This window comes from Saccopteryx leptura, chromosome 2, assembly GCF_036850995.1.
Source record: "Saccopteryx leptura isolate mSacLep1 chromosome 2, mSacLep1_pri_phased_curated, whole genome shotgun sequence".
In the NCBI taxonomy this organism is placed as follows: Eukaryota; Metazoa; Chordata; class Mammalia; order Chiroptera; family Emballonuridae; genus Saccopteryx; species Saccopteryx leptura.
This window is the reverse complement of record NC_089504.1, coordinates 306,028,151-306,054,556: the sequence shown is the minus strand read 5'-3', so window position 1 is coordinate 306,054,556 and position 26,406 is coordinate 306,028,151. Positions and strand designations below refer to the sequence as shown.

The 26,406-nt window shown below is 56.6% G+C and overlaps 1 protein-coding gene across 6 annotated transcripts; it reads left to right on the top strand.

Annotated features, from left to right (window-relative positions):
- Positions 1–25,175, top strand: KCP (kielin cysteine rich BMP regulator). 6 transcript variants are annotated; one of them, XM_066362625.1, is made up of 42 exons: positions 1–87; positions 2,245–2,387; positions 3,373–3,562; positions 3,652–3,728; positions 4,418–4,502; positions 6,027–6,094; positions 6,314–6,410; positions 6,558–6,640; positions 6,869–6,962; positions 7,793–7,875; positions 10,002–10,095; positions 10,223–10,302; positions 10,379–10,472; positions 10,821–10,906; positions 10,980–11,061; positions 11,277–11,429; positions 11,519–11,625; positions 11,703–11,796; positions 12,402–12,575; positions 12,709–12,791; positions 12,937–13,030; positions 13,119–13,307; positions 13,586–13,756; positions 15,233–15,409; positions 16,605–16,690; positions 16,955–17,045; positions 17,174–17,256; positions 17,360–17,453; positions 18,435–18,608; positions 18,771–18,853; positions 19,491–19,611; positions 20,891–20,970; positions 21,170–21,269; positions 21,796–21,884; positions 22,202–22,304; positions 22,397–22,548; positions 22,818–22,990; positions 23,072–23,183; positions 23,309–23,410; positions 23,728–23,892; positions 24,304–24,610; positions 24,753–25,175. In XM_066362625.1, the coding sequence occupies exons 1-42, from the start codon at positions 9–11 to the stop codon at positions 25,019–25,021; spliced, it is 5,061 nt and encodes a 1,686-aa protein (XP_066218722.1). In that variant the 5' UTR covers positions 1–8; the 3' UTR covers positions 25,022–25,175. The 6 variants fall into 6 exon arrangements, 4 of the variants coding, with proteins under 4 accessions (XP_066218722.1, XP_066218721.1, XP_066218723.1 ...); XR_010748821.1 differs by having other exon boundaries at positions 6,314–6,640; positions 23,728–23,757; positions 24,435–24,610; positions 24,753–24,892; XM_066362624.1 differs by having other exon boundaries at positions 6,314–6,640.
- The last annotated feature ends 1,231 nt before the right edge of the window (positions 25,176–26,406 follow it).

Below are 26,406 nucleotides of genomic sequence, written 5' to 3'. Positions count from 1 at the left end.
GAGCGAGCATGGCGGGGTCGGGGGCCGCTCTGCTGCCTCTCGTCCTGCAGCTCCTGAGCCTGGCGCTGGCCCGGGGGTCGGGCAGAGGTAAGTCGGGGAGCCCAGGGCTTGGGGTCGGCCGGCCGGGCGGACCCACCCTTTCTCAGTCCATCTGCGGGAAGGACCTGGGGCCTCTGCCTGTCCCGGCCCTGCCCGGGGGTGGCGGCCAGGCTTCGTCCCCGCGCGGGTGGAGGAGCCCGCGTGGTGGGGGGCGCCCAGGCGGAGGCGGGGGGTCCCGGACAGGGAGGGGGCCTCCTGCCATGGCCTGGGAGGAATCCTGCAGGCGGCGGTGGGGGAGAGGCTGGCCTGGAATCCGGGATCTGAAGTTAATAATTTGCCTTGAGAAAGGGGGAAAGGAGGCCGGCTCCCGGAGCTGACTTGGAGTCTGCGTCTGGCTTTCACCCAGAGGGACAGGCGGGAATCGCGGGACCAGAGAGGGGAACTGAGGACACTTCCGTGGGGAGCAGTGAGGCTTTGTGCAAGGTCCCCCCCGGGCAAGGGACTGGCCCTGTCTTCGCTGAGGGTCCCGGAGGACTCCCAGCTTCGCCCTGCCCCCCTAGTCGTTCCTGCATAAGCAAGTCTGGAGGAGGAGGCGAGTCAAAGGGGTGGCCCTGCCCAACGGGGCGACGGCACCATGCACAAGAGGCTTGGGTGCCCGCGTTTGTTGGGGTGTCAGAAGCCTGGATGTGGCGGGTAGCGGGGCAGGCTGGAAGATAGGCGGCCCTTGGGAAAGGTCACACTTGGCCCTGCTGCTGGGAACCTTTAGATGTGTCACTTAGACCGCTGTGCGGAGGGAAAAGGAGCAGGTGGAGGCAGGGAGGACCCTGTCTTCAGTCCTCTGAGCGGAGACGGACCGACAGCGGAGGGGGAGGGGCGGGGGGATGCTGGGGGAGGGGAGGTGCAGAAGTGGGTAGTTGAACCCCAGATTTCTGAGTAGGTGGGGATGGCACTAACCAAGCCAAGGACTAGAATCTCCAATCCCTCCTTGGTGATGGCAGGGGGTTGTGGTGACATTAATTGGATGTCTCACAGGAGGACTAATGTCCTTGAGAGAAACCCTTTCAACCACTAATGAGCTGTCTCTGTGGGAAAGAGCCTCCCCTCCCCCTCCTCCCAGCCCCTCCTCTGCCCTGCCCACCCCACTGGAGATCTATGGGATGTCAGCTTGTCTGCCTCCCCCACACAGCTTTTACTTTTCTGACTTGCAGGAGAGGGATCAAAGTGAGGTAAAAGTGATTGTCCCCAGCCCCAGATCTGAGCTCAGAACCCCCCTTTTCTTTCTCATAGAGTCACCAGGGACAGCTAGCTGTCTGGAGCCTTGCAGGCTAGTGGAGGCCCTGCCAGTACCTTCCCCAAACCCTTTAGGAAATGCAGCCTAGTCCCATTTTCTGGGGCCCACCCTGCACAATGTGGGGTCCCCAGGCCCCTTGGCCACAGGCCTGGAAACAATGGCCAGTCTTCAGAATTGTACCCCTCCTCACCTCACACCCCACACTCTTCAGAAGTAGTGTCTTTTTTCTTTTCTTTTTTTTTAAAGACTTTATTCATTTGAGAGAGAGAGGTGGGGGAGGAGCAGGAAGCATCAACTCATAGTAGCTGCTTCTCCTATGTACCTTGACCAGGCAAGCTTGGGGTTTCGAACCGGTGACCTCAGCATACCAGTCGATACTTTGTCCACTGTGCCACCACAGGTCAGGCAAGTGGTGCCTTTCTGATAGGTGGAGACAGCAGTTGGCTGGCAGGGTCTGCTCATACCAGAACCCAGTCACCTCCACACGTCTGTGTCCTTCTCCTGCACTTCAACCTGTGCTGGCTTTGGGACTCTCTCAGCATGACATGTCAGCTCCCCAGGCTGCCCCTGGCTGAGTCCCTGGCCCAAGTGATGATGAACGATGCTGCCATGCAGGGAGGCTCTGGTCTAGATCCTTCCTGTGCCCCCAGAGGGCAGTGTCCTGGGAGTGGGTACCTGAGTAAAAGGTTTTTGCTACTTGGAAAAGCTGGTCTGGGTCACTTTTGTCCACTCAGGGCCCCCTCTGTCTCTTCTTTCCATATTTTTACTCTAGCTCCCCCCTCTATCCTTTTCCATAGATGATGGGTGAGCAGGTGAACAGGTGGGGCACAGGGTGACATCATTGGGCAAATAGGACCTAGGAAACTTTGCTAGCCTCTCACTCACAGGGCCACCCTGGATTCTTGTACCTTCAGGTGGGGCTGTCCATGGTGAGTCCCCGGGGTTTGCTGACATCCTTGACTCCTCAGCCCCTGCTTGGGCCCCCCAGGAGCAGAGGCGCCCCCTAAAGGAGTCATTAGAAAGGCTGGAGGCTGAGGTGACACAGCTCAAAGAGCAGGTACTATTGGAGGCTGGGCCTGTGTGCTGTGTGCGTGGGATAAGGCAGGCTTTGTTTAGTGGGTGGAAAGGAGAGAAAAGTTGGGTTTGGGGTGAGCAAGGGACCCTAAAACAGAGTTTTTCTAAAAATTTATTTATTGATTTCAGAGAGGAAGGAAGAGAGAGAGAGAGACAGAAACATTGATTTGTTCCTGTATGTGCCTTGACCAGGGATCGAACCTGCAACCTTCACATTTTAGGACAATGCTCTAAACAACTGAGCTATCTAGTCAGGACTAGAGTTTTATTTTAAATGTACATAGAGAGTCCTGACCAGGCGGTGGCACAGTGGATAGAGCATCGGACTGTGGGATGTAGAGGATCCAGGTTCTAGACCCCGAGGTCACCAGCTTCAGCATGGGTTCAACTGGTTTGAGCAAAAAGCTCACCAGCTTGGACCCAAGGTCGCTGGCTCGAGCAAGGTGTTACTCGGTCTGCTGAAGGCCCACAGTCAAGGCACATATAAGAAAGCAATCAATGAACAACTAAGGTGTCGCAACGAAAAACTGATGATTTATGCTTCTTATCTCTCTCCATTCCTGTCTGTCTATTCTTCTCTCTGACTCTCTCTCTGTTTCTGTAAAAAAAAAAAAAGTACATAGAGAGGTTATCTGAACATTTATTTATTTGAGAGAGAGTAAGAGAGAGGACAGAGAGAAACATTGATTTTGTTTTATGCATTGGAGGTTGATTCATTGGAAGATTGGGTGTCCTTGTGCCCAAAGAGAGGCCTGGGGACTCCATGCCCCATGGGAGCCCATCCAGACCCCGGGTTCTGAGAACTGTGACTGTTTGAGCCAGATGTTGACTGGAAGTGGTCTCATGTCTGCTTGGGAACTGTCCAGTTTCCTTCTCATCCTGCCTCAGTTTTCACAACCCACAGATCTGTATGGGGTAGTAGGGGAAGCGGAGCCAGCACCTCCAACCTCCTTGACTCTTTGCTCCAGAACAGGGACCTGCAAGAGAGGGTGAGGCGGCTGGAGGCCTGTGAATGCCACCCTGCTTCTCCCCAGTGCTGGGAGCTGGGGCGGGCCTGGCCCGAGGGGGCTCGCTGGGAGCCTGACGCCTGCACAACGTGTGTCTGCCAAGATGGGACCGCGCTCTGTGACCCCAAGCCGGGCCTGCCCCATTGCCGTGGTGAGTGCCACCCTGTCTGCCCGCTGGGACCACCTTGGGGCCTCGAGAAGGGCAGGAGGGCCTGAGTGACGGAACTGTCTCCTTCTCAGGCTGTAGCCACAACGGCCAGGCCTATGTCAATGGGGACACCTTCTCCCCAGACGCCTGCACCACCTGCCACTGCCTGGTGAGTTCTGTGACCCACCTGAACATCCCGTACCTGTGCCTCTCCCCCTTACCTGATTGTTTCCCTTTAACAGTGACAGAAGTTGCTTGTCACTGCAGCCTGTTGTGCCGCATGTTAAGTAATGGAATGGCCTGCCCCCTCCCCAAAGTGTTGCTGCGGGTGGCCTTCAGCTGATTCTGTGTAGTTCTTCCTGGAGATCAACCCTCATGCACGTGGTGGGGGCCCCTAGGCCCCTCTGATTCGGTCCTGACAAACAGTGGCATGGAAGGCAAAGAGGATGGTGTTGCTTGTCTTCCTACATCACCCCCTCGCCTGTGGACTCACTGTCCCCGCTCATCCATCTGCCCCTGCCATCAACCTGCCTGTTCTCCGTCAGCTGGCTCCACATCGACCTTCTTCCGGCCTTCGTGCCTCACTCTCATTAAGGAAGGCTTTGATCCCCTTCCTAGGATCTCTCTACTTTGGGAATTTGCTGGCAACTGGAAGAGATGATTTCTGGGGTCAAGAGTGGTGGGAGGTGATGTAGATAGGGGGTGGGATGTCTCTTTTCTGCCCTTAACCCATGCCCCTGAGCCAACCCAGCCTCTTGCTCCTCTGACGTGTCCCAGCCTGGGGTAAGGTTTCAGTTCCAGAGACCCTGCCCTCCAGGGTTCTGATGTCTGTGCAGCCACCAACCTGCCTCCCCACAGGAAGGAACCATAACCTGTACCCAGAAGCCATGCCCAGGGGGACCCTGTCTGGAGCCAGGAGCATGCTGCCCACACTGTGAGCCAGGTCAGCCTCCTGCCAGCCCCGGCGCCACCTCCTGTGCTCATTCTGGGGCCCCTGAGCCATAGTCTGCCACCTGCCACCTGCTCCATGCCCAGAGGGCGCCTGCTCACTTCTTCTGGTGTGGCTAGCAGAGTTCAGGACTGAACCCAGTCAGCAAAATTCTGATTGTGGCCTGGGACTAAGCCAGAGGCTCTGTACAATCTTTTACCTGCCCTTGGGGAACTTCTGGTCGAGTTGATAAAATAAAGTTATAGTTAGTTTAACTCAAGATCCAGAGGAGGTGTAGAAAGGTGGTAAGTGGTTAGTAGCCAGAGGAGAGAGCAGGAAGGCAGGGGAAGCCCATCAGACTAGGTGTCAGGGCGGGCTTTACAGACTGAGCTGGACCTTCAAGGGAAAGTGGGATTTCACCAGAAATAGGCAGTGCTTAAGGGCCCTCTGGTCATGAGAACAGGGTGGGGAGAGGTGCGTTGCAAGAAATCAGTTTGGAAAAGGCCAGTGGGATGGACTGCTGTAAACCTTGCAGTTTAAACTTTCTTCTGTGGGCAATAGGGAGCCATTGAAAGTTGAAGAGCCAGAGTGGGGCATGTTCAAAGAATTATTTTAAGAGTGTTTATCTGGTACGATGTTAGGTGTGGAGTGACCAGTTAGAGCAGTTGTCCAGTCATGAAACCAGGGATGGCAGTGGGCTACAGAGGAGGGGTGTTTCTAAAGAATGAGCAGGAGCTGGTGCTTGGTTTTGCAGCTTCTTTAAAGAGGGAACATAAGGAAGATTGGAGAAAGGCGGACACTGGGTTATAAGATAGTTAACAAGATTATGGGCTCTCGTGAGGATGGTTGAGGCTTATATCAAAGGTATGTTAACATAGATACACAGTGGACAGGGCTTGCTTAAGGCAAAGATAAGCCTTTTACTAAAAAAGTCATATGCCTGAAGCATGACTAACCACCATGACCAGTTAGGAATTTTTGATCAAATCACCCTGTAAGGTTACTTTCCACAGAAGCCTTTTTTCCCCCCACCACAATCTGAAATTAAAATTTAGCTGAGCATCCTGTATCTTATCTACTTTACTCCAGGAAGAACCTTAGCCGGTAACAGAGAAGGTGAGACAGGGCTTGGGAGACAGAGAGGTCTGGAAATGTAGCGTGGGTTTCTTGACGGGAGATGAGGAGTGAAGTTGGAGTTGATGGATCTCAAAAACAAAGAAAGAAAGAAACGGACATGCACACAGCCTGCAGGAGAAGTGGGGTCTCACGGCCACTGCTACCCCATATGATGTCTTTGGCAATTTTTTTTAAAGGGCACCCTTTCCCCAACATTTTCATCCATTGAAAAATACAGTAATGGAAATCTACTGATTATATTAGAATCAGACAGTTTACTGCCACCTGCTGGAAAGTTGTGGTAAATACTAAAATCTCTGACGTCCGACTCCTGAATGGTGCCCCTTCTTGTGGTGCCCTCTGGGGTGTTTTTGTCTTAGTCCTCTGGGTCTCTTACTTGGGGGCTTGGCCTTGGTTTTGTAGGCTGCCCTGGAGGTCATAGGGCTGGTGAAACATGGCAACTGGAGCCCTGTGTCACCTGCACCTGCCAGGTAAGGGAATCAGAGCCTGGCCCCAGCCACTACCCAAGTCCCTCCTGCTCAGCATAGCCCAGGCCTGGCAGCGCCAAGCCCAATCTGGGGACCAGACAGAACTGCTGCCACCGCCACCCAGGCATTGAGGCTGGAGCCTGCTAGGCCTGCTGGGCCAACAGAGTAAATCCCAGTAAGCTGCAGTGGAGAGGGAGGGAGGGCTCAGTGTCTGCCCCGCAGGCAGGGACCGTGCGGTGCCAGGGGACCTCATGCCCAGAGCTCAACTGCATGGAGAGCTACACCCCACCTGGGGAGTGCTGCCCCGTCTGCCGGCCAGGTGACTTCCCCACCCTGCCTTACCCCTCCACCCTCAGCCCCTGCGGGTACAGTACCTATTTGGGGTCAAGCCTTCTCTCGGGTGATATTCACCCACCCTGCTCTCATCTGACCAGCCTGTCACCCGGGCTGTGTTGTGTGTCTCCAGGCTGTGAGTACGAGGGGCAGCTTCATGAGGAGGGGGCCAACTTCTTGTCTAGCTCCAACCCTTGTCTCCAATGCTCCTGCCTGGTGAGTCCCCCGCGCCTTTGCCCAGGCCCTGCTTCTCCTTAGATGTCCCCCACCCCACCCTGGGGTCACTCTCTCAGCCCCTGACATGTCTTCCGAGGCCTGGTGCCAGTGAGCTACACTCTGTGTCCTGACCCTGTGCCCCACCTCTCCAAGGGTGCCTGGCCCCTGCCTGCCACGCCCCCTCTGGGAGCCAGACCCAGAGGCTTTATAGCTGTTGGTACATTACAGAGGAGCCTGGTTCACTGTGTGCCCACAACGTGCCCACCCAGCCCCTGCCCTGAGCCAGTCCTGAGACCTGGCCGCTGCTGCCCGACCTGCCCAGGTGAGCCGTGACCCTCCCCTGGCAGAGCTCCAGGAGCCCACTCTGCTGGCTCTGACCCAGGGGTTCAGTCAGTGAGAGAGGCTTGGCCACACCCACTCTGCAGCCGCACCGCCTGAGCTCAGATTCTGTCCCAGCTTGTGGTTGTGGGCCCCTGAGTGAGTTATGCTGTGCCTCGGTTCCCCATTTGCAAGGTGTGGATAATGATATTCTATCTTGATAATGTTGACTATTACCTGCTTTATGCACATTTAAGACCCAGTCAGTGCCCTTGAGGCAGACCACTAGAGGGTGACACTGACTCACACACCAATACTGTCCCAAAGGCAGGAGTGGAAGCTGGCGCTGGGTGCTATGGAAATCCAGCCTGGGCACAAGAGGAAAAGAATCCTGAAGTCATTGTGTCCTGAGTGAACCTTAAGGATAAAGGGCAGTTAGCTAGGTGAAAGGTGGAATAGGCAGAGGACTTCCCAGGAAGAGAGGGCAGCTAGAGAAGAGGCTCGGGACTGACACTCAAGAGTGCAATTGGTGGATGTCAGGTGGGAAAGTGCAAGCGGACAAATCTTACAATGAGAGGTGGGGAGGAGCCAGAGGGAGGTGGGCGTGGCCATGCTGGGTCCTGGAAAGCTTGGTAGGGCAGAATAGGAGCTTAGCCTTACCAGGTTTGGGACACAGGCAGCCACCAAGGGGTCTAGGCAGAAGCATGACCTAGTCTGGTCTGGGCTCAGAGGAGGGGCCACAGAGGGCATGTGGAGGAGGGTGGGGCAGGCTGAAGCTGGGATCCAGGCTGGCTTCCATCAGACCTTCTCCACCCATTTCCCCTCCAACTGTAGGCTGCAATGAAGGTAGCTCTCACTGGGAGCATGGCCAAGAGTGGACCCCACCTGGGGACCCCTGCCAGATCTGCCAGTGTCTGGTGAGCCCCTGATGTCGCTCCTGGGCTTCCCCCACCCCTCCTCTTCCCCAGACACGCCATATTAATTCTTTCACTCCACTGAGCACATCGTAAAGGTAGTGAGCAGATAGAAATGAAGAGGACCTGACTCTGGGCGCTGCGAGAGCAGGAGTGGGGTCGTGCCCATCTGTATGCCCAGCTCTCAGCACAGAGGGTGGACAGCATGGGTTTTGAATGGAACTCAAGGAGCTTACAGGCTACAGGAGTGAAGCCGGGCAGGATGTGACTGGTGGTACAAGCTCCAGGGAGGAAGAAATGCAGATTGACTTGAGGTGTCTAGAATTGCATGTTCTGACCAGAAGCCACAACTGCATGTGGCCATTGAGCCCTTGCAATGTGACTGTCCAATCTGAGATGGGCTTTAAGTATAAAATACACACAGGACTTTAAAGATTCAGTATGAAAGAAAGGAATGTATGATGTTCATATTTTGTGTTGATTACATGCTGAAATAACATTTTGACTATATTGGCTTGAGTGAAACATATTACTAAAATTTAGTTTTATCTGTTTTAATTTTTTGAAATTTAACTACTAGAGGATTTTAAATGACATACGCGGCTTGTAGTATATTTCTATGGGGCACAACAGCTCTAGGAAATCTTCATGGAGGGGTGGTGTTTACCTGGGTCTTAAAGGGTGAGTAGGATTTAAGCAGGGAGAAATGGGGAAGATGCCCCAGGTCTCATAGCCTGAATGTTTGCGACCCCACCTCAAATTCAGATGTTGAAATCATAACCTTCAAGGTGATGGTATTAGGAAGTGGGACCATTGGGAGGGGTTTAGATCATAAAGGTGAGGCCTCATGGATGGGGTCAGGGCCCTCAGAGCAGCGTCACTTCCTTCTGCAGTGTGAGGACACAAGGAGACAGCCATCTTTGAAGCAAGAAACAGGTTCTCACCAAGTGCTGAGGGGGGCTGTTTCCTGGGGGCTGAAGCCAGCCACAGAGCACCAGCCAGCCACGGACTGAGGACTCCCTTGTGGAGGCCTTGGGCTCCTTCACAACCATGTGCTTACCCTCCCTGTTCACACTGACCCCATCACACACTTGTGAGAAAAGTCTCCAGTGGCCCAGATGCTGTTGGGGCTAGAGGCAGTGAGCGCAGGTGTAGGTGTGAACCCAGGAACGGCGTCTGGGTGGGAAAGGTGATGAGAGGGGGAGCAGCTACTGTTTGTTAACTGCCAGCTTCCAGAGGGGAGGTCGATGCCACACCTTACCTCATGCCCATAACAAGGCTATGAGGACAGGAATATTACTGTTTCTTTTTTTCCCCTCAGATGAGTAAACTGATTCACAAAGAATTTAAGTATCAAGCTAGGTTATAATCTGTATTAGTGTTCTAGGGTTGTTGTAACAAAGTGCTGCAATGCAGTGGCTTAGCCAACAGAAATGTGTTGTCCTGATTCTGGAGGTCAGAGGTCTGGGATCAAGGTGTTAGTTAGCAGGGTTGGTTTCCCTCTGAAGGCTGTGAGGGGAAGTGTTCGGGCCTCTCCCTCATCTTCCTGTGGTGGGCTGGCCAACTTCCGTGTTCCCCGGCTTTTGCCTTCATTTTCACATGTTGCTTTCCGTGTGTGTGTGTGTGTGTGTGTGTGTGTGTGTGTGTGTGGGTATGTGTACGTGGTTGTGGGTGTGTGTCCAAATTCTTCTCCTCCCTTAAAAAACATTTTTTTATTGATTGATTTTTAGAAAGGAAAGGAGAAAGAGACATAAACATTGATCTGTTCCTGTGTGTACCCTGACTGGGATCAAACTGGCAACCTTTGCATATCTGAAGATACTCAAACCAACCAAGCTACTAGACCAGGGCTCCCCTTTTTATAAGGACATCAGTCATTGGATTAGGGGCTACCCCACTCTAGTATGACCTCATTTTACGTCATTACATGTACAACAGCCCTATTTCCAAATAAGGTCACATTCTGGGGTATGGGTGGTTAGGACTACAATATGTGAGTTTGTATGTGGTGGGGACACAATTCAAATTGTGACAATGTCTAGTAAGTGGATAGCTAGGACGCAACTGTTGTTTTTGCCACTTGGCTGAGCTCTGACGGCCCCCTCCCTGCTCACTCTGCCCCCTACCAGGAGGGCCGCATCCAGTGCCGCCAGCGAGAATGCTCCAGCCTGTGCCCATACCCTGCCCGGCCCCTCCCCGGGACCTGCTGCCCCGTGTGTGATGGTGAGTCAGTGGGTGGAGCCTGGAGGCTCAGAAAGTTGATTGATGGCCCAGCTAGGTTTCACAAAGGCCAGGACCTGGGGCAGCGAGGGGTGCCTGAGGAGGGTCTAAGGCACACTCTTCCCAACAGGTTGTTTCCTAAACGGGAGGGAGTACCGCAGCGGGGAGCCTGTGGGCTCTGGAGACCCCTGCTCGCACTGCCGCTGCGCTGTGAGTGTGGCTGCCCCGCAGGGAGGGCCTGGCTTCCAGGCCTGCCTCTGGAATGCTGACCAGGCCCTGTTGTCAGAATGGGAGTGTCCAGTGTGAGCCTCTGCCCTGCCCGGCTGCACCCTGCAGATACCCAGGCAGGATCCCTGGGCAGTGCTGCCCAGTCTGTGCTGGTGAGTGGGGGGCGCAAGTCACCAGGTGAGGGCCAGGCATTGGCCAGAGAGAGGATGTGTGTGGGGGGTGCTGTCTTAGACCTACAGGAAGCCCCTTGAGCTAAAGTACAGAGAAAATCCTTTATAAAACTAAGCTTCTGTCACCACCAGTAAAGGAAGGGTTCTTACCTCACTGTCTCATGGCAAACTGGCACAGGGGTAGGGCCCTGGCTCCTGGGGGGAGGCTGGCAGGAACCCCGAAGGTACCCGTCCTCATCAGGGTGGAAGGTGGATGTCAGGATGGAGTGAGGCTTTCCCACCAGCCTCCAGCCCTGTCCCCTCACCTCCACCCCCTTTCTCCCTATCCAGGATGTGAGTACCAGGGACACCACTATCAGAGCCAGGAGACCTTCAGACTCCAAGAGGGTGACCGCTGCATCCGCTGCTCCTGCCAGGTAGGCGGTCCCCCTGTCCCATGCCCCAGATCTGTCCCCTCCTTGAGGGCCTCTCACCCAGTGTCCCTTCTAGGCTGGCGAGGTCTCTTGTGAGGAGCAGGAGTGCCCGGTTGCCCCCTGCACACTGCCAGACTCTGGCCCCCGGCTGTGCCCAGGTGTGTGTGGGGGGAGGGGAGAAACAGCTGCGAAGGGCGCCGCTGCCAGTGGCTGGAAGTGGAGGGGTGTTCCTTCACAGTAAGGGGGGCATTGCTAAGTCCATCAACCCTTCCAGGGCACATGCAGAGGACCAGATCCTGTGGTCCAGGAAGGGGAGGATGGAGGGATAGGTAGAGGTGTCTGGGTTGCCATGGTGACAGCCCCCTTGCTGCAGCCTGTGTGCTCGGGGGAGAGGAGTTTGCTGAGGGGGTCCAGTGGGAGCCCGATGGTCAGCCCTGCACAGCCTGTTCCTGTCAGGATGGGGTGCCCGTGTGCGAGGCTGTGCTCTGCGCCCCCATGCCCTGCCAGCACCCTACTGAGACCCCTGGTGAGTGCCCCGCCCTGATCTAGCTCCCGTCCCCTACTTTGCCCCACCCACCCTGCTCAGCTGGGTTCTGATCAACCTGCCCCACCCAGGTGCCTGCTGCCCCAGCTGTGAGAGCTGCACCTACCACGGCCAAGTGTATGCCAACGGGCAGAACTTCACAGACACAGACAGCCCTTGCCACGCCTGCCGATGCGAGGTACCTCCCCAGGCTCGCTGCCGCCCTGCCGAGCCCCTCCCAGGGCTCACCCCCATTGCCCTCTCCCCTGCTCCCAGGATGGGACCGTGAGGTGCTCCTTGGTTGACTGTCCACCCACAACATGTGCCAGGCCCCAGAGTGGACCCGGCCAGTGCTGCCCCAGGTGCCCAGGTACATGCTTACTGCACCTTTCCGGCTTGGGGGACCCTGAGCCCTGCCTTCCCATGCCCTGTGGGCACAACAGTTCCCTTTCCCTTAAGAAACAACGGCCTTCTTAGTTGTTTCAGTTCAGACGGAGCTTGGAGCTCACAGGGCATGGGTGGGAGGGAGAGGAGACCTGTGATCCTTCATGTCACTATATCCCCCTTTTTTCCCATCCTACACTGCCTCTTCCCATCCCTATCACTCAGACATTCGTCAGTGTGCCCTGGGCCCTGCCCCCTGCCCACATGGACAGTGATGAGCATGTGTCACAAATGGGCATGCACAGGCAAGAGCCCTTCGTCTTTCCACCCTCAGAGGTGCACACATTTGCCTGTCGGTAAAGGGACCACACACACACACACACACACACACACACACACACACACACACACACACACACGTGTGCACTCAGAGAGATACCCATGCCTGCATCACTGCCCCCTCCTCCCCTCTGTGGGTAAGTGGCACTTCTGCAGAGGCTCTGGACTCCAAGGGTGGAGGCTCTGTCTGTCTGTAGGTCTGCTCCTAGCACCCACCTTCTTTCCCCCCACTCCTTCCCACCGACTGCTCAGACTGCATCCTGGAGGAACAGGTGTTTGTGCATGGTGAGAGCTTCTCCCACCCCCGAGACCTCTGCCAGGAGTGCCAGTGTCAGGAGGGCCATGCCCACTGCCAGCCTCGGGCCTGCCCCAGGGCCCCCTGTGCTCACCCGCTGCCTGGCCCCTGCTGTCCCAGTAACTGCAATGGTGAGGCAGAAGGATCGGGTAGGGGCGGGATCTCCTGAGGTGGCCCAGCCTCATCTCTGGGCATTTAGGGCTGGGAGGGCATGACCTGGGGCAAGTCGGGTCTCCCCCAGGCCTATAGCTGCCCCTCCCCCAGGCTGTGCCTTCAGTGGGAAAGAGTACCCCAATGGAGCCGACTTCCCCCACCCCTCTGACTCCTGCCGCCTCTGTCACTGTCTGGTAAGTCTGCCGCCTGGGTGCGAGGAAGAGTCCAGGGGAGCAGGGGTGGGACTTGGGGAGACCAGGGGAGGTCTGCAGGCGTGGGCGTGGGGTCAGTCCGCCTCCCACCACTAACCCTGCCGCCGTGGCCCGTCTGTCCACGCAGAGTGGCAATGTGCAGTGCCTGACCCGCCGCTGCCCTCCACTGCCCTGTGCGGAGCCGGTCCTGCTGCCCGGAGAGTGCTGCCGGCAGTGCCCAGGTAAGAGCTGGACCTCGTGGCCGCTCCCCCCTGGGGACCCTCTGCAGCCTCTCCCCGACCCCCCATAATGCGCGCTGTCTGGCCTCAGCTTCCCCCTCCAGCTGTCCCAGGCCTGGGGGCTTGGTCCCCGCGCGCCACCAGGAGCACTTCTTCCTGCCCGGAGACCCCTGCCACCGCTGCCTCTGCCTGGACGGCTCCGTGTCCTGTCAGCGGCTGCCTTGTCCGCCCGCACCCTGCACCCACCCGCGCCAGGGGCCCTGCTGCCCCTCCTGTGACGGTAACGCCCTGGCGGTGCCCCCTTTCCACACCGCAGCGCCCCCCGCGATCCGCTTCCTCCGACTTAGCGGAGCCTCGCCCTTGCGGTCACTCTCTTACCCCTTGTCCCCCTCTCTCCACCCCCTGACATTGCTCCACCGTGGTATTCCCCTTCCTCCTGGCCTGGCCCTCCGATGTCACAGTTCTCACAAAGAATTTGGGGAGGCAGTGCCCACTTCGCTGGGAGCCTGGTAGACAGCCTCCATGGCCCCTAGCCCTGCCCCCTCCTCTGCCCACTAGGCTGCCTGTACCAGGGGAAGGGGTTTGCCAGCGGAGAGCGCTTCCCTTCGCCCGCAGCCCCGTGCCACGTCTGCCTCTGCTGGGAGGGCAGCGTCAGCTGCGAGCTCAAGGCCTGTGCCCCTGCACAGTGCCCCTTCCCTGCCAGGGGTGACTGCTGCCCTGCCTGTGATGGTGAGGGACAGGGGACAGTGGGGAGGGGACGGGAGGGCTGGGTTAGCGTCATTCTTACTGCCCTAGAGAGGGTCTAAAGTACTTATTACAGTAAGGAAAAAAAAAAAAGCCTGGATTTTTCTCCTGCTTCTGATGCTATTTGGCTGTGTGACCTTGGACAAGTTATACAACCTCTCTGGGCTTAATTTTTTTCAATGTTTAAAAAGACACATTTTATAAATGTGAATTTTATTTTTATTTTTATTTTTTTCTGAAGCTAGAAACGGGGAGAGACAGTCAGACAGACTCCCGCATGCGCCTGACAGGGATCCACCCGGCACGCCCACCAGGGGGCGACGCTCTGCCCACCAGGGGCGATGCTCTGCCCCTCCGGGGCGTCGCTCTGCCACGACCAGAGCCACTCTAGCACCTGGGGCAGAGGCCAAGGAGCCATCCCCAGCCCCCGGGCCATCTTTGCTCCAATGGAGCCTCACTGCGGGAGGGGAAGAGAGAGACAGAGAGGAAGGAGAGGGGGAGGGGTGGAGAAGCAGATGGGCGCTTCTCCTGTGTGCCCTGGCCGGGAATCGAACCCGGGACTCCTGCACGCCAGACCGACGCTCTACTACTGAGCAAACCAGCCAGGGCTAAATCAATTCACTTTTAAATTTATTTAGAAAGTAACCTTTATATCATGCTGTAAATAGAAAATCAGATTTGCAAGGAATAGAATATTATCATAAAAATGAATACAATTAAAAGCCTAATATTAAATTTGGATCAAAGACTTTGGCCCACTAAGGCTTTGAACCTGAGACTTACTCCCCTTTTCTATTTTTTACTGACTTTGATTTTTTAAAGGGACGTTTTAGAATCACAGGAAAATTGAGAGAAGATTATAGGTTTTCCCATATGTCCCCTGCCCCCACACAGCACAGCCTCCCTCATTATTAGTGTCCCCCACCAGTGTGTTATGTTTCTTACAACTGATGAGCCCACGCTCACACATCATTGTCACCTGAAGTGCCCTCTTTTTCTAAAAAGTCAGAAAGTGTCAGCTGCTACATGCAGGCTGCTGCCACCACCCTGGGACCCTTTCCCTTCCTTGATTGATCAGATGGCTTGAATGAGCATTAGAAAGGGGATACCTTGAGTCCAGGCCACCTAAGTCATCTCAAGCAATTCCCAACTCTCCTCGGATGGTGCAGTGGCCTGCTAGGTATTTAACTCTGGGGACAGATTCCTTGTGGTTTTTCCCTACAGATTGGCCAGGGAGAACTTTTTTCAGGCGGGAGGAGAGAAAGTTGGCCCTTTGGCCAGTCTGACTCTCCCCCTAACTCTCCAGTCCTTTGCCCACTGGCCTGGATTGAGCCCTCCCTCCCCACCATGGCCAGGTCTCTGAGGCCTTGGACTCAGGCCAGGTGCAAGCTCAGAGCTGATGACTGCTGTCCTCTCACCCCTTTCTGCCCCCACCCTGCCTCTCCTTGTTCTTTCTCCAAGGCTGTGAGTATCTAGGGGAGTCCTACCTGAGCAACCAGGAGTTCCTAGACCCCCGAGAGCCCTGCAACCAGTGTACCTGCCTCGAAGGCTTCGTAACCTGCAGCCGCCAGCCCTGTGAGCCTCTGGGCTGCAGGCACCCTCTCATCCCGCCGGGGCACTGCTGCCCCACCTGCCAGGGTAGGGCGGCACCTACCCTCCCACTGCCCCTTCTGGACTTCCAGCTACCCAAGGTCACCTGGTCTGGCCACTGCCACCCCTCCCTGTGATAGCCACACTGCAAACCCACACCCTGCATTCTCATCACACTCCTCACACTGTATCCCTGCCCTCTCTGTCACTGCTGTCACCTCTCACTGACTGTTGGACTCACCAAATAACTGCCCCTGTGCTTCCAGACCTTTCTTCTCTTAAATGGTCTTGCTGCCTTCTTAAAATATCACATCACGAGACTCAAAAGCTTTCAATGACTCCCACTGCCCTTGGGGGCATCAGGTGGGGCAGCTTCCTAGGCCCACCGTCCTGAGCCCAGTCCATCCCCCGCTTTCCAGGTGTGCCCACCCCTTACCTCCTCAGTCTGTGATCCCCACCCCCCACTTCCCACCCTTCACTGCCACCTGCATGCACTCTTACCCCCTACAGCCTGGCTGAAGTGTCCCACCCCTCACCTTCCCAGCCACTGTTCTCTCCTCCCAGAGGTCCCCAGGTCTGGCTGTGTGTGCATGTGTGTGTGAGAGAATGTGTGAGTGTGTGTAAGAGTGTGTGTGCCAATAGACCTTATTTATTTATTTTATTTTAATTTTTTTACTTACTGAATTTAGAGAGAAAAGGAGAGTGAGAGAAAGAGAAACATCAGTTTGTTATTCCACTTATTTATGCATTCATTGGCTGGTTCTTGTTTGGGCCCTGACCAGGGATCAAACTTGCAAACTTGACATATTGGGAGGATGCTCTAGCCCAGGGGTAGTCAACCTTTTTATACCTACCGCCCACTTCTGTATCTCTGTTAGTAGTAAAATTTCCTAACCGCCCACCAGTTCCACAGTAATGGTGATTTATAAAGTAGGGAAGTAACTTCATAAAGCAGAGTTACAGCAAGTTAAAGCATATAATAATAATTACTTACCAAGTACTTTGGTTGGATTTTCGCTGTTTGTCAGAATAAATCTTTATAAAACAACTTACTATAGTTAAATCTATCTTTTTATTTATACTTTGGTTGCTCTGCTACCGCCCACCATGAAAGCTGGAAAGCCCACTAGTGGGTGGTAGGGACCAGGTTGACTACCACTGGTCTAACCAACTGAGCTAACCAGCCATGGTAGTAGATGGCTTTATTGACAGCAGCTCTTATGTTACATTCCCTGCTTGCCAGGATGCCTCTATCATGGGGTCACTGCTACCCCTGGAGAGACCCTTCCTGACCCACTTGACCCCACCTGCTCCCTCTGCACCTGCCAGGTGAGGTGGCCCCTTGGGGACCTAATAACCTTTCATCCCTGATCCGCCTTCCTGGGAAGGCATTTCCTCCACCCAAGTTCACAGGGTACATTCTGCCTGTGACAACTAGTGAGACAGGAGTAGCTTCGGTCTCCGGGGCTGAGCGAGGAGGGTTTGGACCTGGCAGGCGCAGTAGGGTGCCCCCTCTTGGGACAGAGTGTAGCCTGGTCGGAGGGTGCAATGACATGGGAATCAGGAAGCGGCAGTGTGATCTCTCTCCCCCAGGAAGGTTCCATGCGGTGCCAGAAGAAGCCATGTCCCCCAGCTCTCTGTCCCCACCCCTCTCCAGGACCCTGCCTCTGCCCTGTGTGCCACAGTGAGCTGCCTCCTCACACCCAGGCCCCCATGCCTGTCCCTGCCCCGCCTCCCTCCACTTCTGCCCGGCCCGAGGTTGGACAGGGCAAGGTGGCACAGCCCCCCACCCAGGAAGCATGTTGCCCACAGGCTGCTTCTCTCAGGGCCGCCAGCACCAGGATGGGGAGGAGTTTGAGGGGCCCCCAGGCAGCTGTGAGCGGTGTCGCTGTCAGGTATGGTAGGGAGGTGGCAGAGGGGGCTAGGACGGGGGCTGGACATGGTGCCTCTGAGGCACCCGGCCTGGGGAGCAAGTCACTGACCCAGCTTCTCCTGCAGGCCGGCCAAGTCAGCTGTGTGCAGCTGCAGTGCCCACCCCTGCCCTGTCCACTCCAGGTCACAGAGCAGGGGAGCTGCTGCCCTCGCTGCAGAGGTATGCCCGGCTGGTGGGGCCGCCCCCTTGCTTTGGCCGCTGGGCCCAATGCACCTCAGTCTGCCCCACCTCCCCCCACTCAGGTCCCCTCTGGTCCTTCCACCTCTCTGTCCACGCATGGCCCTCCCACACCTCGGTTCTTGAGCCTTCACCCCTGCCCTCTTCTGCTCTTCCTACCTGTCCCTGCCCCTGACCTGCCAGACCATCTCTGCCTGAAGACACTTATTAGAATTCCCCACAGCTGCCCCTGCCTAACCACACCCCATTCATGATAATAATAACATTTATTGAGCATATACCATATCTCACTTAATCCACACAAAGATTGTACCAGGTAGGTGCTATTCCTATTTCACCCATGAGAGAATCGAGGTACCGAAAGGTAACATAACTTACCTGTGGTCACTCAGCTGGTAGGTGGCAGAGACAAGATTTGCATCTAGGCTGTCTGGTTCAAGAACAGAAGACTTCCTTAGCCTTTCATCTGCCCAGCATGCTGTAGATTCCAGAACCATAACACGAGGCAAGTGTCTCACTTGCCCTGTGAGGTGGGCAGGAAGGACAGGTGAAACCCCTATTTAACAGCTGAGGAGACAGACTTGGAGAGACTGAGTTACTTTGGACACATGGTTAGTGATGGAACCTTTCATTCATTCTACGTGCATTTATTAGATGCCTGTTGCATGCCAGGTAGTAGTGCTGATGCTGGGCTACAACAGACGGTGCCTGCTGCCTGGCAGTTGGTTTAGCAAGCAAGCAGACATGGAAGGAAGGGGTCAGTGTGCAAGAATTCTGGACTCTGACCTAATGTCTTTCCCTCCACCACAAACACGGGGTCAGCTCCAGGCCACCTCCCCCCCACATCACTGCAGATCCCTCTCCCATGCCAGACCCTCATGCCCTGCTGACCACCCAGGGTGGGCGATCTGGGGCAGACATACAGAACCCCGGCTCAGCTTACCCTGCCCCCCTGGGACACAGGCTGCCTGGCCAGCGGGGTGGAGCGCCCTGAAGGCAGTAGCTGGGAGCCTCCGGACAGCCCCTGCTCCTCCTGCATGTGTCACGACGGCGTTGTCACCTGTGCCCGTGTCCAGTGTGTCAGTTCCTGTGCCCACCCCCATCAGGGGCCTGGTGACTGCTGCCCTCGATGCTCTGGTACTGGGAGCCTGGGCTAGGGTAGCAGGGAGGCAGAGACAGGCTTTGCCAGGAGTGCCCCATTCTCGTACACACCCAAGTCCCAAGGGCTCAGGGTACCTGGGGGCATCGCTGTCAGCCTGAAGGCTCCCTGCTCCCATTCTGCTCTTGTCCCGCCCCAAGACTGTGAACATGAGGGCCGGAAGTATGAGCCAGGGGACAGCTTTCAGCCTGGGGCAGACCCCTGCGAAGTGTGCATCTGTGAGGTGGGTGAGGGTCACGCTGGGCTGGGAGGGAGCTGGGGGGCAGCCTGGGAACTGTGGGGAGCAGACAATATGGGGGTCAGAGACAGAATAGTGTCCCTGTGGCCAGGAGGTGGGGCAGGGTTTGGGGTGAAGAGCCAGCAAAGCCAGGAAGTCTGGGGTTAGCCACTGCCGCACTGGTGCTGAGCATGGGGAGGCAGTGGGCAGGTCCTGTTGGTGGGAGTGTAGGGGGGTGTGAGTCGGGGGTGGGAGGAGACACCTGGGAAGTGGTTGGGCCATTGGGGAATCTCCATTTGAAAGGTAATGGGGAGCCAATGGGAGGGTTATGAGCAAGCAGTGATGTTATAGGTCCAGAGATTAGGAAGTGTGATTGGAGAGGAGGGTGACATGAGAGTATAGGAGGGTCAAAGGTCACATGATGGTTCAAGCCCAAATGCCTGGAAAGAGAAAGGGAAATATCTCTGGGGATCAGGGCATTGGTTGAGGAGTCTGGGGAGATGCTGGGTCTCTCTGGAGACTGGAGTGTGACCTGCTAAAGGAGCTACAGCAGGGAGATGGGAGGGTCTGGATTCCAGGGGGATGGGGGAGCTCTGTTCCTGGGGCCTGGGACCCACCCCTTGCCTACTCATTCCTGTTGTAGCTGAAGCCTGAGGGGCCTCCCAGCCTTCGCTGTCACCGACGGCAGTGTCCCAGCCTGGTGGGCTGCCCGGCCAGCCAGCTCCTGGCCCCTGGGCCCCAGCACTGCTGCCCCACCTGTGCCCGTGAGTCCCCAATACAGGGTAGATAAACGAGGGCAGGGTTGCCATCCCCAGACTGAAGCTGGAAGTGCCAGCCATCTCCCTCCACAGTCCCAGCTGTCGCCCTTTCCTGAGTCCAGTGCACTGTTCTGGGAGCCCAGGCCCTGGCGGGCGAGGCTTGCACTGCCCCCAGGGGAACTGGAGAAGTTGTCAGGGACCCCTCGACTCTGAAGCCAGGTATAGTTTGTGGAACTTCTTGCCCAGCAGATGTTCTGCAGGGTGGCAGTTGTGCCAGCTGCTGGCTTATGAAAGCAATGAGTCTGGACCTGAGGGGCAGTGAGTGGTCTAGCTACAGAGATGGGGAGAGCTATTCTTGTCAACACTTGCTGGGGTATGCTTCAGCAAAAAAGAAAAAGACTACTATTTATTAAGCACCTACTGCATGCCATGCACTGTACTTGGTAGTTTTAGTAAACAGTATCTCATCTAATTCTCATTTACCCAGTGAGGTAGATATTTTTTTTTTCTTTTACAGAGGCAGAGATAGACAGGGACAGAGAGAGATGAGAAGCATCAATCATCAGTTTCTCATTGCGTGTTGCGACTTCTTAGTTGTTCATTGATTGCTTTCTCACATGTGCCCTGACCGCGGGCTTTCAGCAGACCGAGCAACCCCCTGCTGGAGCCAGCGACCCTGGGTCCAAGCTGGTGAGCTCTTTGCTCAAGCCAGATGAGCCCGCGCTCAAGCTGGCGACCTCGGGGTCTCGAACCTGGGTCCTTCCGCATCCCAGTCCGACACTCCATCCACTGCGCCACCACCTGGTCAGGCTAGGTAGATATTATTATTCCCTTTTTACAGATGAAGAAACTGAGGTTCTGAGAGGTTGATTGATCTGCCTAAAATGGCACAGGCACTGAGCATTGACACCTGGGGTGCCCAGTTCTCTGTACCCCATAAAACATAATGTTTTAGCCAGACAATGTGAAAGAAGTGGAAAGGGGAGCAGACATGGCCTTGTGTGATCTTTAGGGACCTCAGGCTAAAGAAGCCACACTTTGTCAGTTTCAAGACACCCCCCCCCCCCCCCCCGGGTAGCCTAGCAAAGTTCCTTTTGAAAAGTCCAAAGATTTCTTTGCTGAACCAAAAGGAAAGAGGATTTGTCCTTCCTGGAGTCAGGGTGCTGGGAATATGGATTTGCCCTGGGCCCAAGAAGTCTGGGCCTAGAGTGGGTAAGCGAGAGCAACTGGGCTTCCATCCCTGCTGCCCCCTTCTACCCTCCACATCGCATTCTTGTCTACACAGAGGCCTTGAGTAACTGCACAGAGGGCCTGGTAGGGTCTGAGATGGCCTCACTGGACCCCTGCTACACCTGCCAGTGCCAGGTGAGCCCTCTGCCCTTGGGGACTCCCAAAGGCCTGTCTTCCTCCTCCTTTGTGGGCTGTGCTGAATCCTCTCCTGCAGCAGCTCCGGGCTTCCCACTCACTCTGACATTCACCCACTTGTCCTGAATGTCACATTCCACTGAGGCCCTGCTTCTTCCCTGCTGTTCTCCACCCATGGCGTTCATATGCCTTTCCCTAGGACCTGACTTGGCTCTGCATTCACCGGGCCTGTCCTGAGCTTAGCTGTCTCCCATCAGAACGCCATACCCCCCCTGAGACCTGCTGCCCCGTGTGCCGGGGTAAGTGCCCAGCCTTGATCTGCCTACTCAGAGTGTGACCCTAAGAAGAAGACAGGAGGGGTGGCATGCATGGGCCAAGTGGGCAGCCCAGGTCTGCACTCCGAATGCCAGCTTTGTTCTTCTGTAGAAATGGAGGGCTTATTCATTGGGGGTGGAGGAGAGACCCACGAGGCAGAGGGAGGTAGGGAATGCAGTTTGGATTCTCAAGGCCTCACCTGAGGCTGGCTTGTTAGTGCACTCAGAAACCTCAGGCCACTGGTGGGTACTGTACTGCTGAGCTGGCCACCAGCCCAGAAGAGGATTTTAGCTTCTGGCTTTTTGGGTTTCTGGGACCCTTTAGACGATTCAAGTCCTGGTGCAGGACCTGCCATCTAGTAGGCCCTCTACATGCTGGTTGAAGAAGTTGATACCATTAGGGTGCTAAGTTGATGGGGTGACCCCTGCTATGGGTCTTCAGGGTGAGCTCCCGGGAGGAGGGATACAGCTGGAAGGTCAGTGCTCCTCCAGCCCCATTTCTTCTCATCAGAATGTGTGGTGGAGGCTGAGGGCCGGAGAGTGGCGGATGGGGAGAGCTGGCGGGACCCCAGCAACGCCTGCATTACTTGCTCCTGCCATGTGAGCTGCGGGTGGGAGGGTGGGGGGGTGGAGGACCTTATAGAAGGGTGGAGCCTCAGGACACAGCCAACCAATACCTGTTCTTGAAGGTAATTAGGAAAGGGTACTCCCTCTCGGTGAGAGGGGGCAGAGGTATCCCTGGGCTTTGGCAAGAGCTGAGAGCTGTATTTCCAACCCCACTTGAAGTGCATGTTCTTGTGGGACAGAGATGGAAAGGGCTGCTGCCCCAGCCCCTGAACCAGACGGCCCCCAGAAGTGTGAGGCCAGGGACCCCAGGTCCTACCGGAAGCCCATAGAACAATGACTTCTGTCCTCAGCTGGGCCACGTGGAGTGCCACCTTGAGGAGTGCCAGGCTCTTTCTTGCCCCCGTGGCTGGGCGAAGGTTCTGGACGCTGGCAGCTGCTGTGAACGATGCCAAGGTGTGGGGCCAGGATGATGGGGGAAGGAGGACCAAGACCCAGTATGAGGGACTGGCAGCTGACCCTTGCCCCCCTCCCTCACCACCCCCAAGCACCCTCAGCCCCTGCCCAGTCGTGCTCGCACCAGGGACGAGAGGTGGCCTCCGGGGAACGCTGGGCCGTGGACGCCTGCACCATTTGCTCCTGCGTGGCCGGCACCGTGCGCTGCCAGGGCCGGCGCTGCCCGCCGCTCACCTGTGGCCCTGTGAGTGCCGCGGTCTAGGCGGTGGGTGAGTGGGCACGTGGTAACGCCACCCTGGTTCCACCCAGGGAAAGAGGAAGCTGGGCTTGGGCCGCGGCCGGGGAGCGCCGGGACACCAGGGACCCGCAGTTTGCGGAGCGGCCACGAGGCGGTGCGCTGAGCCCGCTCTCAGTAAGTCTGGGCGCCGGAGCGCTCCTCTGCCGCTAGGGAGGCTCAGCGCGGGGTTCCGCCGGGACCGCCGCTTGTCTGACGGTGTCTGGGGCCGAGGCCAGGACGAGGCCCCTGCCCTGAATCCCGGCAGCTGCTGCCCGCGCTGCCTGCCGCGGCCGGCTTCCTGCATGGCCTTCGGGGACCCCCATTACCGCACCTTCGACGGCCGCCTGCTGCACTTCCAGGGTAGCTGCAGCTACGTGCTGGCCAAGGACTGCCGTGGAGGGGACTTCAGGTGCGCAGCCCCCTCTGCCTGCTTCCTAACCCCCTACAACCCACCCTGCTGACCACTGCACCCGGGCCTCTCCCACCGCAGTGTGCACGTGACCAACAATGACCGGGGTCGCAGCGGTGTGGCCTGGACCCAGGAGGTGACGGTGCTGCTGGGGGAGGTGGCCGTGCGGCTGCTGCAGGGCGGGGCGGTCACGGTGAGGCGAGCAGAGGACGGGGGTGGGGGAGGTGGGGGGTGGCCGCTAAGCGGGGCGGTCGGTCCGGCGTTGTACACTCTCCCATCCTGACATCACCCTTCCCTCCGGCCTCCCTTCTCCTCCAGGTGGACGGGCGCCCCGTGGCCTTGCCCTTCCTGCAGGAGCCGCTGCTGTACGTGGAGCTGCGGAGATTAACCGTGATCCTGCACGCCCAGCCAGGGCTCCAGGTGTGGCCAGGGCGCTTTGTCTTCTGTCAGGCCTGAATACTCACGAGATAGTGAATCTCTGGGAGTGGGCAGCACTTCACCTGGGGGTCCAGTTCAGGAATGAAGACACAAAGTGCCTTCCTGGGAGCTGTGGGCGACTCTTCACAGATCCCACTGCATGTGCAGACTTGGCCTTGGCCAGGGCAGCCTCCCTTCCTTGGAGGGCCTCCATCCTACAGTAGGGGGCGTGCTGACACAGTGAACATGGCCAGGATGGACCTTGGGCTTCTTGGGGTCCCTATGTTTCCCCACTCCTCAGTCCCAGCCTCTCCACACAGGTGCTGTGGGATGGGCAGTCCCAGGTGGAGGTGAGCGTGCCTGGCTCCTACCGGGGCCGTATTTGCGGGCTCTGTGGGAACTTCAATGGCTTTGCCCAGGATGATCTGCAGGGCCCGGAGGGGGTGCTCCTACCCACTGAGGCTGCGTTTGGGAATAGCTGGCAGGTGAGTGGTATGGAGCTCCAGGAGGGTGGGGCAGAAGACCTGAGTGTCAGAGAAGCCCTCTGGTGTGAAAATAGGGGTGGGATGGACACAAGATGGGCTTTCAGGCTTTGTGTGGTTTGGGGGCTTCTTGCCTGTCATGGAGAAGACGGGATAGCTTATTAAAAGAAGCCTCATCATCTGATTTCCCAAGCCCTGCTTTGCTATGCACAAGCTGTGTGATCTTGAACACATTACTTGCCTGCTCTGGGCCTTTGTCCCCAAAGGAAGAGTAGCTGATGCTCGCTTTGCTATTCTTATAGGGAAGTTTTTGAGGCTAAAACAAAATATTGGGTGGAAAATGCTTTGAAGGACAGTGGACAAAGGTCAGCTGCCCATGGATGCTGTCACACCAGGGTCCTTTTCCTCACATAGGTCCCAGAGGGGCTGGGACCTGGTCGGCCCTGTTCCAAGGGCCGTGAGGTGGATCCTTGCCGAGCAGCGGGCTATCGTGCCAGGCGGGAGGCCAATGCCCGCTGTGGGGTGCTGAAGTCCTCCTCATTCAGTCGCTGCCACACTGTGGTGCCACCAGAGCCCTTCTTCGCTGCCTGTGTTTATGACCTGTGTGCCTGTGGCCCTGGCTCCTCAGCTGACGCCTGCCTCTGTGATGTCCTGGGAGCCTATGCCAGCCACTGTCGCCAGGCAGGGGCAACGCCTGCCTGGCGGGGCCCCACGCTCTGTGGTGAGCTGGCAATGCCCAGTGTGGGATGGGAAAGGGGGTGGTACAGAGGACACTGGTCCAGATGGGGTAGGTATGGGGAGGACCGCAAGGGGTGAGCAGGGCAACTGGAGCACTGTGACCCTGTCTTTCACTCCTCCTGCAGTGGTGGGCTGTCCCCTGGACCGTGGCTTCGTGTTCGATGAGTGTGGCCCGCCCTGTCCGCGCACCTGCTTCAACCAGCATGTCCCCCTGGGGGAGCTGGCGGCCCACTGTGTGAGACCCTGCGTTCCCGGCTGCCAGTGCCCCGCAGGCCTGGTGGAGCACGAAGCCCACTGTATCCCACCTGAGGCTTGCCCCCCAGTCCTTCTCACTGGGGACCAGCCACCCCATGATCTGCTCAGCCCCAGCTGGGAGTCCCAGGGGGCACCCTGATCCAGGAGGACACTGACCAGGACTCATCAGACCAGAAGTCTCCTTGGCCAAAGCTTCAGAGAGCACCTGCCCGGGCACTGGGAGCCTCGCCCCGTGTCCCGCAAAGACCGCAGCCGTGTTGAATCAGAAGCAGTAAACTCGGGGCCCGCCCCAAGGCTGCTGTGTGTGTACGTGTGCTTATTCCAGGTGTTGGGGCGGTGGCATGGGCTGCTTGGGACGTGGGAGACAGAAGTCAGTGTCCCCAGAGTCAGAGGGGTGGCAGCTGTGGGGATTCAGTTCTGGGCCTTCCTCAGTCCTGTGCCTACATCCCTGGTGTGTCCCTACCTGTCACATTCTGGTCCCAGCCCTGTGTTCACATGTAGCAGGCATGACCTGTGGCCCCTTGGGGGACTCTGTGTGGCGCCATGTGGAATCCTGCAGGGACTGGAGTGGACGGAGAGGGGGCTGAGTCCCCAGGGACCTCCTCTTTTCTCTTGATTTGGGAATACCAAGTGCTCAGGTGCTCCTGGGCCACTCTAAGAGCTGGTAGTACAGGAACCCTGTGCCTGGACTGGGGACCAGGACCGTGATGAAATACACATGTTCATGTGCACACACACCCCCCCGCATTCATGTACACCTGTGTGCATTCACAACCATACCCACCCCTGAAGGGCATGTGGGCAGGGGACACACATGTGACTTTCAAAGTCATCCTTGTAGGGGAAAGAACATGGGTTTTGAAATAGAAAAACCCTATTTCTTTGAAAAGGAAACTATCTTTTTTTAAGTGAACTCTACTTTGAGTTCTCTCTGCCACTTTCTGGCTATGTGACATGGGTGTGTTAAGGAGCTTTGCGAAAAGATCAAGGGGGATCCTATTCTCATTGCTGGGTCCCTAATATTTCAATAGGAGTGAGGAGGGTGTTGGGCTGAATTGACATCACCTGCTTGCTTACTCAGCCCGCTTCTGCCCAGGCTGCTCTCTGGGGCCCCTCCTCTAGTGGAGGTCACAAAGCAGCAGGCAGGCAAATCTGCTCATGGCAACAGAAACCACGAAGATTACAGATCATCTCGTGTGTTTATCCCTCCGCCCCCTTAGTTATAACTTAGAACAGTGTTTTTCAACCGTTGGTCCATAGACCGGTCCACCAGGAATTTTGTGCTGGTCCACAAAAGAGTTAACCAACCTGCTGTTGTATGAAGATTATAGACCCAAATGATCTTAGTCGAATTTGCTTATGCTCAGGGTGATTTCTGCCTCAGTGGTCCCCCAAATAATTCTATTTTCACTGGTCCATAGGTGTAAAAAGGTTGAAAACCACTGACTTACACAAACTGTGTCTTCATCTGATGTATTGCAAGGAATAAGTAGAATGACCTACAACAGCATTCTGCATGGGGAC

What these genes read in the sequence shown, in the direction of transcription:
- KCP (XM_066362624.1), top strand. Translation starts at nt 9, where the DNA reads ATGGCGGGGTCGGGGGCCGCTCTGCTGCCTCTCGTCCTGCAGCTCCTG. An exon ending in GCCGCCTCTGTCACTGTCTG is followed by an intron (nt 12,792 to 12,936) that starts GTAAGTCTGCCG and finishes CTGTCCACGCAG; the next exon opens with AGTGGCAATGTGCAGTGCCT. An exon ending in GCGGGGCCCCACGCTCTGTG is followed by an intron (nt 24,611 to 24,752) that starts GTGAGCTGGCAA and finishes CTCCTCCTGCAG; the next exon opens with TGGTGGGCTGTCCCCTGGAC.